Raw genomic sequence first — 12,025 nt, forward strand, 5'->3', positions numbered from 1 at the left:
TTGATGATTATAGCCACACATGTGAGAGTCTCTCAGTCTTTCACCACCTCCTCAATTGACTTCCCAGAATCACAAGTACCCACCACACCTAACGTGCTAATTAATTTCCCTGTGGCTCCTGCTCTGCAGCTTGACACTGGTCTTCAGGACCCAAGAGTCTATTGTCTCCAAGGAGGAAGGTGGAGTCATATCAAACAACCAAATGAACACTTGCTCTGTGACCCATGGTGACCAGTGACAAGTATTATGAGACTGTAGGTCACAGTCAGAGGGTCATGTATGCATATAAGCGTCACACTGTGAGCTCCAGGTTCAACACAAGGGTAAATAAAGCTGACGGGTTGGTAGTGGACAATAGGTTCATATGTTATGATTCATCGAGCCTTTGTGGAGACAATGTTTAAACCAAGGGAAGGCCTTTTGTATTGTCCAGGCTAGGACTGTGCACAGGTTCTGCATATCTCACTGTGGAGTGGAGTCTGCAACACAGCCCAGAGGCCAGCTCAATCTGTGGGTTGGCCATGCTTCCACATTAGAGCAGCTTAGTGAAACACGGACTATGGAAACTGTGTTTCATGGCATGTGTGACACTTAGATCTGGTCTTTCGGGAATCATGCTGGTTCCTTGTTATTTTTCATTGTTCTCTTGGCTCGTGAGGATGACTCAGGGTAAACTCATATTGTAGCTGGACGGTCAAACTGATGACCACACATGTCACTGGGGCCTCTGCTCAGGTTCTCAGGCACAGCACAACCAGTCTTGAGTATTGGCTCATAAGAGGCAAGAAATTTTCTGAACAACAAATTCTATTCCCATTCCCTTTAATTCTGTTAGAAAACCAAGTATATGTTCCATGGGAAAACCAGCTGCAGGAGCTGAAAATATCCGAGGCTGTGACTAGGGTGTCAGTTGTGTGTATATTCCTCTACAGTGCTGGGAACACAATTCGAATGGGATGCAATGTTGACTACGTTCTCAGACGATACTCCAGCTTCAGTCTCTCCATCAAGGCATTAGATGAGACTTCTCAGAGTCTCTCCCAAGAGGGGAGATTGGAAAAGCAGAGAAGAGCATCAACTTGTACCAGCAACCTGGAGGACAGAGTCCCAGAAAGGCAGGGACAGTGCACGGCATACACAAGACAAGATCTAGGAATGCGTAATTCTTCGGAGGACCATTCCTAGTCACACTTAACCTCCTGCCATGGATCTCAAATGAACTGAATGATGAGACACTTAATAAGGTGACAGCTTTTACAAAACAGCGATCATATTTCACTCCTCTTCTGCTTCCATGGAAGAAGGCAAAGGATGGAGTCTTAGGTTGCTGAGTACTGCCTGCTGATAGGGTTAGGGACCGAATGCCAGGAGTGAGGCCCAATGCCTGTAGGGACTATAAGACTAAGAGCCTTCCATGTCTCAGACAAGGGTCCATCAGCTTGAAGAGTGGATAGCTAAGATGCAGCTTTGCAGTATTCCATGGGTGGAGTCCCAGCTCCCAAAGTTCTGCCTCTGGCTCACCCACCAACCTCGTCTCTAAGGTGCATGGAGCCAGCAATCCTACAGCCCCTGTTGGAGCCTCTACTACCTCATGCTCTCACCTAGAGCATTGTCTGCACCTGACTGAGCATCCTTTCCGATCCTGTGCAAGCCCCGGTCACTTCCTCCAGACAGACATCTTCTGTGCAGTCCCACCACTCCTCCCAGCCACTCCCACTGGTTTATCCTGAAGGCTTGTGCACCCGACTTCCTTACTGGACGCTAGTCTCCTGTGAAGACACAGACTGATGCCATCTTTCCTTCCCAGGACCCAGTCTTTAAGATGAGTAAAGGAGGTTTGGCATTCCATTTAGCTCTAGCTCCCACGTCATCTAAGCAGGACCCAAATGACCTTATCCCACAGCGAGCCTGTGCCTGGCTAGCTACAAGAATGTGGCAAACTTGAGATGGGCCAGAACCTTTTTGCACTCTTACATGTTGGTTGACTGCTGGGAGGTGGGAAGGAGGAACTTCTGGGATTGGAGGTGGCACAGCAGGAAGGTTCAGGATTAGAAGTGATGTTTATGCACTTCATAGGGGCAATGAACAAGGGGTAGAAATTATAGCTCCAGTACACAATGCTAAGTGATTAAATATCAGGATGGATGATGTAAAACCCAGGACCAGAACTCAGGTTGTTAGCCCAGCTCTGTAGATTGTGAGGCTGTAACTGGAGCATTTGTGCTCACATGGTAACAGATGCTTTCGTCACAAACACTCTCCCGAAGCCAAGAGCAGCCTTCAAAGGTCTAACTCGTTAACAAAAATGTAAAGAGGCACAAGAGTGGCACACACTTATCACACATGCCTTGAACACATGCGTGGAATGTCACTTACATAATCTGGCAGACCGTGGTTGGGCTGTATGAAATAAAAGCCAGCTTCTAGAAGCCCACAGAACTTAAGTTCTTTCCTCCTTTCAAGCTGTTCTATTTTATACTGGAGACAATGCTCACAGCATGAGTAATTCCCATCAGTTATCAGTAATTTAGCAGATTGTGCCAATGTTGACATTTGTTCCCGGCTTAATTGTGCATGAGTGTGTGTTTTAAACAATGATGCAGCTGTCCCCATCCCCGGCAATTACAATATAAAATGGTGCTCGCCGAATCTGACATTGTGATCACTTAGCCACGTTTACTCTTTTGTTTGCTAAGTCCTTCCGACTGTTAGTTAGCTGCAGATCTACGACCAGAGCTTTATTGGCCTAGGGTATCACTCAACTCCGCACTGCTCATAGCATCGACGATTTCAAACTTGTTCACTTCATGACCTTAGATCTCTGATTCCACTAGACTTGCAAGTCTAGTGGGTTAAATATAACTCTTTGATTTGGTCTGAAGAAATCAGATTTCAAATGCCATTGGGTTAGAGGAGCACTGACAGCAGACATGTACCAGGTTATTTCTGGCCTTTCGCAGAGCGTCAAGTGATGGAGACCTGCCCCTTATGTGTTGTCACAAAGCCTCAACTGTGCCCATCACCTGCACCAATCTCATTTCCTGCAGATCCGTGCTAGTAACAGAGAGTAAAGACGTCTGGGGCTGCTGTTGTCTCACAGTAATCCCAGGGCTCTTCTTTTCCCTGTTAGGTCAGAAGGTGATGCTCGTGTCATCTCGGTTGGTGATGGCGAGACAAAATAAATATCTACTTAGAAATGCATCTCTTTTGGAAAACCATTTGGCAGTAGTCGCTGAAGCTGAACATCCACACACTCTCCGAGTGAACAACTTCTCTTCCAAACGCAGATGCCCAGTTGACACGCATGCACGTATCCATCAAAGAGAAGGCTTGGGACAGATCATGGCAGCAGCTGCCAGATGTGTGTCAACAGGAGAACCGATAGCACTGGCCATGTAGTAGTGATGGTGTGGTCATGTAGTAGTATGGTAGTATAATGCTTGCTTAACAGGCACACTGGGTCCTATTAAGGTCTTAAAACCAAAAAGCAAAAAGCTATGCTGCAGTCCTGTACATCAGAAAGATTGCACAATCTCTAACTTTACACTGTATACATTTTGTTCCATTGGGAAAGGACTACACATTTAGTATCATAAGGAGCACACATATAGCTTCAAGCTGTGTTGCTGGGGTGTCTCTCTCTCTCTCTCTTTAAATTTTATGGTTTTTAAAATGATTTACTTTATGAGCATAGACGTTTTGACTACAGGCATATCTGAGTGGGAGTGTTGGATCTCCTGGAATTGGGGTTACAGTTGTGAGCTGCCATGTAGGTGCTGGGAATTGAACCCATGTCCTCTGGAAGAGCAGCCAGTGTTCTTAACCACTGAGCCACCTCTCCAGCCCCATGGGGTCTCTCTCTCTCTCTCTCTCTCTCTCTCTCTCTCTCTCTCTCTCTCTCTCTCTTTTATGAGTCTCAAAGACTGAAATCAAGGTCAGGGCAGTTGGAGCTCAGGACCCTCTTTGAAGCTTCTTGGGGTTGTTGTGAAAATTCACTCTTTTTTGTGAATCGGTTCTTGGCTCTTGGCCAGGAGCCGATCTCTGCTGAGAGGACATCTGAGCTCTTTGCCAAGAGCTTCCCTCTATCTTCAAAGCCATCAGCAAGCAAGTGCTGTCTTGAATCAATCCCTTTCATGATTCAAATCACCTCCAAGGCAGAGCCCAGTTCTCTTCAAGGACCGGTGATCAGGGCCATAGAGAACAACCACTGATGAGAGAGAGAGAGAGAGAGAGAGAGAGAGAGAGAGAGAGAGAGAGAGAGAGAGAGAGAGAGAGAGAGAGAGAGACAGAGAGAGAGACAGAGAGAGAGACAGAGAGACAGAGACAGACAGAGACAGAGACAGAGACAGAGACAGAGACAGAGACAGAGACAGAGAGAGCTCATTTCAGGCTGATCACATACAGACACCCCTATGCATAAACCCTGTGCAGCAGCACCTGTGCTAACACTCAAGCTGAGTAACTGGGGGAAGGTGTGTGTGTGAGAGCATGGGCCCCTTCCATGAACAGTGAGATGGGTGGACTTCACGGTTGACGATGAGCAGGGGAAACCAGACACATTTACATTTACAGGAAATGCACAGACAGCAAATGTGTTAGTTTGGTACTGGAAGTCAGAGGAGGCTCTGAGAGGTGGCCTAGTGTTTTACCCCTGGCTTTGCAAACCTGATGCCTGTAGAGTTTGACCCTCAGAACCATTGGGTGTTCAGAGGCCATAAACGAGCACGAGGAGATCCAAGGGGGTGATGAGGACTTCTGAGCCATTTTCTGGTCACATCACTGTGCTCAGCTTATGAAAATGCAGCGACTTATATATCGATGGTCCATACTTGTTTGGTAAATGTACTACACTTTAATTAAAAGTCTCATGGAATAATTTGGGTTCATAACTGTAATATGGGTTTGTTCATTTCTCCAGGGAAGCTTGCATTCAAAGACAGTTCTCAGAATGGTACCTACTGGTGAGGGAGAATGAACAGGCGAGAAAGGAAACAAGATGACAGTACTGGGGGGGGGGGGTTAGCCTGGGTTAGCCTCTCTGGTTTATAAAGCTCTTCCATATGTTTGAATAGTGACAGATCTGAAAGCCAATTTAGTTTCCTAGAACTAAAGCGTAACCAGGTTCTCTGAGTGTTTCCAACCTGCGGAACTGACCCCAGGAATGTGCCTGAAGAGATGTTTATCTATCACCTATTTTTTTTTTTAAATTTACTTTTTACTTATTCACTTTACATCGCACTCACTGCCCGCCTCCCTGTCACCTCCTCCACAACCTGATATTCTTGAATGCACCTCGCCCTGGTTATGCATACAGAGGGTCAGCCATGGGGCCGAAAATGTTAACTTTTTAACCCTTGCTGCGTTTCTTGCTGCGATTCAAGTTTTGTCAAGTTCGGACTCTGGAACCTCTGGAGTGCTCTAGGATGTTCTGGGAATGGCGCCTTAGTAGTGGATCGCTGCACATGACAGACCCCCAAGCCTGCGCAGTCTCGGGGCGAGCCAGGAACCCGGGAAGGGTAGCATTCTTCAGGAAGGCTTCTCGTTGCATCTCTGGGGACGGTTTCCCCAGCTTACACTGAAGCTCACTGCTGGGCCCAGTGACTTCTTACAGCTTTGGGCACCGTAGTACCCGAAGGCGGCCTGCTGTTGACCTATGGTCTATGAATAGTTCCAAAGGATGAGACAAAGTCCCAGTGTCTGGGTGACAACAGGGTTATTGACAAAAGGCAGCGAGCTGCAGATGTTGGGATAGTGAGAGGGTAGAGGCGGTGGGGTGGGAACGGGAGGGCAGACCCTGAATTTCTACTCTGCCGGAGTTGGGAGTCAAGGCCCCGGGGACAGTCCCTCAGTCCATTAGCATGCAGGGGCTGCGCGCGCCGTCCTTGAAGGGCTGCCCGGCTGACCTTGCCCCGCTTTCACGGAGGATTCTCCAGCAGCGCACGAGGACGCGGCTGCCGCGGTGACTCAGTGACCTGCGCACCGCATGCAAATGCTCGTCTCGACGAGGTTGCCTCTGCGGTCTGCGCTCCTCCGAACCCCGATTCCAACCTGGCTCTTTACGCTACGCCCCTCCCCCTCCCCACGGCCCGGCGACCTGAGATTGCGTCGCCCACCTCGCCTCCGCAGCATCGGAGGCCAACCTTCGCACTCCCTGGCTGCGGGCGCGGGGACCAGACACGCTGTCCCCCGGTCGGCCCCACGCGCCGGGCGCCCCGAATCCGGAGCCAGCCCAGAGTGGGCGGCGCATCGGGCTGAGTCTCGGCCCAGCCTCGCCGGCCCGGATCCCCATTGGTCGTCACCTCGGCGGGAGGGCGGTCCGGTCCCGCACCTGCCGTCGCCCCTCCACGGGCAGATCGGCGGCTGCGGGACACTGGCGCCCAGAAGCCGCAGCACGAGAGGACAGGCCTGGGGCTCAGCGGATCTCCACGCGGCCAGCCCTGTCCTTTTGCTGCCGCCGCCGAGACTGCGCCCGCGGGAAACTTTGCCCCGCCAAGTCCTCTGCCCTCCTGACCACGCAGTTCGCTTAAGGGCCCCCGGGGCCCCCGCATAACGCGCGTGATTGCTGCCCCGCCCCGCACAGTGCGTCCGCGGCGCCGGGCCGCCAGGATGCGCTACGCAGACCCCTCCGCCAACAGGGATTTGTTGGGGAATCGAACTTTGCTCTTCATCTTCATCTGCGCCTTTGCCTTGGTGACCTTGCTTCAGCAGATCCTGTACAGCAAGAGCTATATCAAGAGGTAAGAAAGTCTGAGGGGTGGGATACACAGAGTCCGGCGGTAGCCTTCCTGAGGTCTGCCCTTAGCAGGGACACCTCTGTGGTGTGCCCTATGGCATCTCTGCTGCCAGCCAGAGGACAGCACCAGCTGCGTTGCCTGTCCTGGTGCAGTTATGGAGACGTGTGAGTGTGTGTGTGTGTGTGTGTGTGTGTGTGTGTGTGTGTGTGTGAACGTGGGCAGCAGTTTGGAATGCCAAGCAGCAAAGCTAACCATAAATACATGTGTATGCCCAAAGCTGTGCTGTTGTCCCCCAAACCTACATTTCCGTGGCCATTTGCAGCAGACAGAAGGGGGGAAAAAGGATAGTTTTTCCTTCTTAGTTTGGCAAAGTCTAAATTTTTGTAGGGGACCTTGGAGGTATAGGCTATTTCTCCAGGAACCCCCAACTAGGTGGGGTGGTGGTGGTCTGGCCACACATAGGTACAGTGACTTCTACAGGTCTGTGAGACAACCTGATCGCCTCCGGAGCAGATGCTTCTTTTGCATCCTTAGCATGAAAGGCAGCAGGCGTTGGGCTCTATCACCCCTTCACCACCCACAGCCAAACTCCTTGAAGAGAAAGGGCAGTACATGCCGCTCAAAATTCATGCATGGCCCCTGTCTCTGTGTGAGCAACATACGGGGATATGCCAGGCTCCCGAGGCTCTGCAGAACTCCCACCCCTAATCAGGATGCCCCCACGCTAGAGTCCCTGGTAGGAAGAGCCCCTCTCCTATCCTCTCTGCTGGAGGCCCCTCCTTCACCACCAGGGCCCATCCAAGCTGACTGCCTTCCACTCAAATGGATAGGAATGAAAATTTCTTTTCAGAACTGTCCCAGTAACAGAATGCTGCCCTTCCTCTTCTCAGCCTTGGGGGTCTGCATCGGTCGCATACGCTCCCATTCCCGGCTGCCCAAAGTGTGTGCAGAGGGGATGGTGGTGTGAGAGTTGCTGCTGGTGATTTCTCCCAACAGGAAAGCTAAGCAGTCTGGCTGTTCCTCTCTCCTGACTCCCCAGAACTGAGGACTGTGTGCCCCTTGCTACATACATTCATTTCTCGGCACGCACTGCTCCCGACTTCCCCAGACAATTTTCTTCCGGGGTTGGCATCAGCTCATGTGTTCTGTGTGGCACTGCTGGCTTTAAACACTCTCTAGTCTCCCAACCTGCTGGGTCGTTCCTGAATGCTGTGCCTTGCAGCCTTGCTGGATCTTCGAACCTTCTTCTTGGTAGGGCAGCTCTAGGTTTCTGCCCCCTGCTGGTAATTGCCCAGAGCTGCCTGGGCTTCTTAGAGCTTCTGGTGGGCGTCAGGGCCACAGTAGGTGCCAGCCACACTCCTACCTGATTGTTCTGGCAAACCCTGCGTGGGTTTGGATGAGTGGGCTAGTTGTCCAGCTAGTGGGTGGGTTGCTTTCCATTCTCGAAGTCTCAGAGGCCCTGACCCCTAAACTGTAGCTAAAACCCTGCAGGCTTCACTCCAGGACTCCTGTTTAATGGTAACCAAACAGTCCAGACTGGTGTATGCTCCATCCAGGAGGGGAGTCCAGGAGGGTGCTATAAAGAAGCCGATGATGGAGTTCTGGTGCTCAGTGGGATTAAAATCTCTCTGGGGGAAACAAATGGCCAAAAGTGAGAGGAGACATACACAGATGAGAAGAGTGGTGGGTGGGAGTGGCTGGGGAGACTACCTGGAGGAGGCAGGGCTCTCGTGGTCCTCGAAGGCAGGTAAGATCTGGATGGGGCACACTTGTAACAGAAGGAAGGAAGGAAGGAAGGAAGGAAGGAAGGAAGGAAGGAAGGAGCAACCCTGAGACAGGATACAAGCGTGGCTTCGTCCTCTCCCTTCTCGCTGGCACCTGACCCCACCTACACTGCCATGCTTGCCTCCATAGCTGGTCTGTCACCAGCCTCCCCTGGTCCTGTGTCTTGTGGCCGACTCATTTGCTTATGTGCTCCGAGTTGGCTCCAGGGGAGTGTTTGTTTCTTGTCTATCTGGAAACAGCAAAGATCTGCACTGGTGTTCCCTGGGAAGGGCCTGGGATGCAGACTCCTGGGCCCTTGGCTTAAACTCCTTTCCAGGATCGAACAGCTTCAAGGTTGTCATCTGAAAAACTGCCTCTCTGGCAGGGCCCCTGAGGGACAAGCAGCAAGCTCCACTTGATGCCATAGGTCAGTGGATCTCTGTCAGGTCAGTTTTGCCCTTAGACCTTAGAGTAGCAACATCTTTGGTTGCCACATGGGGAAAGGAGATGCTGCTGATGTCCAGGAGGGAGTGGGTTGGGATGCTCCCAAATTGCTGTAGGTCCAGATTGCCTGCACAACAAAGGTATTTCAGCCCCAAGTGTCAGTGGTGCTGAGGTTGGAAACTGCACTAGGTCAACAGCTGTGAGGGAGGGATTATGGTTTGCCTGAGGCTGCATGTGTCACACAGGAGTGACAAAAAGAAGTCATTAATAAATATGGATAATGAACAGATGATTGAAGGTTGGAGCAGGTGTGTGTGTGTGTGTGTGTGTGTGTGTGTGTGTGTGTGCGAATGCATGCATGGTGTAGTCATTGGAAGGGGCATAATGAAAAGATGGATCCTATGATGTAATGGGGGCAGGGATGTATCAGACAGCAGTGCTTAGTGGCTTCACTGAAGTGCTCCAAAGGTTGAGGGCAGATTGAGCTTAGTTCATAGGTCATGAGGAGCCACATGTGGTTCTTGAGTAGGGTAGTAACTTGATAAAAGCTCTCGGAAAGGAAGGCTATCCGGGTATTGTACAGGAAGGCTCAGGGAGGGAGCGGCACTGGGGTTTGCTTACAGCCTCTCAGAAGTGGGAGCGTGGCTCAGGGGATTCTGAAGCCCATGGTAGAGGCACAAGGATGGTAAGCTTGTCTAGTGACGCTAGGTGAAGTTGCTGCAGCAGGAAGCCGGCGATGTGGGCTGATGTGCATTCATCGATCCATGTATCTGCCTGCCTGCCTGCCTGCCTGCCTGCCTGCCTGCCTGCCTGCCTGTCTATCGTATCTATCTATCTATCTATCTATCTATCTATCTATCTATCTATCTATCTATCTATCTATCTATCTATCTATCGTATCTATCTATCGTATCTATCTATCGTATCTATCTATCGATCTATCTATCTATCTATCTATCTATCTATCTATCTATCTATCTATCGTATCTATCTATCATATCTATCTATCTATCTATCTATCTATCTATCTATCTATCTATCTATCTATCTATCTTGACCCCTTTGTCTTTCCCTGGAATGTGCAATAGACTCTTTTGACAAGGGCCATCATAAACCACTAAAATCGTAGGGATATACCTCGTTAGGAAACAAAGGGAGCAGTGTGGTGGCCTAATGAGTGCCATCTCTCGGCAGCAGAAGCCATACACTGTGGCTTGGGAGGAAAGGACTAAGAAGGAGCAAAGTTGTGATGTTTGGCTTCCCATGTCCACTTCAGCCTTACTGTACACTAAGTATTTCCTATACACTGAGTACTTGTTATACACTGAGTACTTGTTATACACTGAGTACTTGTTATACACTGAGTACTTGTTATACACTGAGTACTTATTATACACTGAGTACTTACTATACACAGAGCACTTATTATACACTGAGCACTTATTATATACATTGAGTACTTGTTATACATTGAGCACTTATACACACTGAACATTTATTTTACACACTGAGTACTTGTTATACACTGAGCACTTATTATACACTGAGCACTTATTATACACACTGAGTACTTGTTATACACTGAGCACTTGTTATATCCCAAGTACTTAGTATCCACTAAGTACTTACTGTACACTGAGTATGTTCTATACTCTAAGTATTTGCTGTACATTGAGTACTTACTCCACGCCGAGTACCACTGGGACGTTCTGTGGGTCACGTGTGGGCTTCGAGGAAGACAGAGAGCACACACAGAGGCATGGACTAGCGGCCCTGAAGGTTAGGAGGAAGCTGCTTTAGGAAAGAGTTTGCTTGGCTTACAGAGGACATCTGAAGAGGTCTTAAAGGAAGAGCAATGATCTCTGGGCACAGGTGGGCGTGGGAGGGAGGCTCAGAAGCCCAGTGTGAGTGAGGAATGAAGAGCGGGGTGGATGGAGTGGACCACAGAGAACAGGGCTAGAGCTGCACTGCCAGCCAGGTGAGACGGGCATGGAGCGAGGACAAGGTTGGATTGTGTGTGAGAAAGCGTGCGCTGGGAAGTGGAGAAGCATGAGTTTGAGCCTTCATTTGCCTGACTGTGGAAGGCAGACTGTCTTCAGTAAGCCAGCAAACTCACTGGAAAGACACTCTGAAATGACACATGGGGAAGAACCAGGCTGGCAGTGACGGGTTTGGACTCACTGGCCTCAAAGCAGTGCGTTCTGAACTTTCTCATTGTCATGTGTGGTGTGGAAACACAGGCTTCTTGGTGACAGCAAACAGTCCATGGAGTAACATTTGGCTCTGCTATGAGAAACATGCTCTGATATTTTCTACCCAGTTGCATTAAAACACAGCTTCGTAGGGGAGCCGGAGAGATGGCCTCAACTGCCTCTTATAGACATCTGGATTTGGTTCCCAGCACCCATGTGGTGGCTCACAACCATCTGTAGTTCCAGTTCTGGAGGCTCCACCGCCCTCTTCTGGCCGCTGTGGGCAATGCACAAACGTGGTACACTTTCCACACATGGGGTCAAATGCTTATATGCATAAAATAAAGATAATAAACAAAATCGTTAGAAGAACTTTCTCAGGCTGGAGATGTAACTAATCACACTGGTATATTGCCTCACATGCAAGAGGCCCTGGAGTCAGCCTCCAGTACAGGAACAAAAATCAACACCCACTTTTCTATTTCATAAAAACAACAAGAACAACAACAACAAAAACCAATGGAAACAGGAAGTGATGATATATTCCTTTAATCCCAGCACTCGGGAGGCAGAGGCAGGGGGATCCCTTTGAGTTCAAGCTAGCCTGTTTACAGAGTGAGTTCTAGGTCAGCTGGGGTTATAGTTTCTCTCTCTCTCTCTCTCTCTCTCTCTCTCTCTCTCTCTCCCTCTCCTTCTCTATATCTATCTATCTATCTATCTATCTATCTATCTATCTATCTATCTATCTATCTCTCTATCTACATCTCTATATCTATCTCTCTCTCTCTCTCTCTCTCTCTCTCTCTCTCTCTCTCTACCTCCCTCTATCTATCTATCTATCTATCTATCTATCTATCTATCTATCTACCTAGCTACCTAGCTACCTAGCTA

At 49.5% G+C, this 12,025-nt stretch overlaps 1 protein-coding gene and 1 pseudogene across 4 annotated transcripts in view; one reads left to right on the top strand and one right to left on the bottom strand.

Annotated features, from left to right (window-relative positions):
- Window positions 1-5,915: 5,915 nt before the first annotated feature.
- LOC110333282 lies at window positions 5,916-6,548 on the bottom strand (annotated as a pseudogene).
- St8sia5 (ST8 alpha-N-acetyl-neuraminide alpha-2,8-sialyltransferase 5) overlaps window positions 6,344-12,025 on the top strand; it is a 69,951-nt gene continuing 64,269 nt past the window's right edge. For all 4 annotated transcript variants that reach the window (XM_021214866.2, XM_021214867.2, XM_029546709.1 and 1 more), the window contains exon 1: window positions 6,344-6,737. In XM_021214866.2, the coding sequence (XP_021070525.1) occupies window positions 6,607-6,737 (131 nt within the window). In that variant the 5' untranslated portion in view covers window positions 6,344-6,606. The remainder of the gene's footprint in view (window positions 6,738-12,025) is intronic.

This window comes from Mus pahari, chromosome 15 (genome assembly GCF_900095145.1).
Source record: "Mus pahari chromosome 15, PAHARI_EIJ_v1.1, whole genome shotgun sequence".
Taxonomy (NCBI): domain Eukaryota; kingdom Metazoa; phylum Chordata; class Mammalia; order Rodentia; family Muridae; genus Mus; species Mus pahari.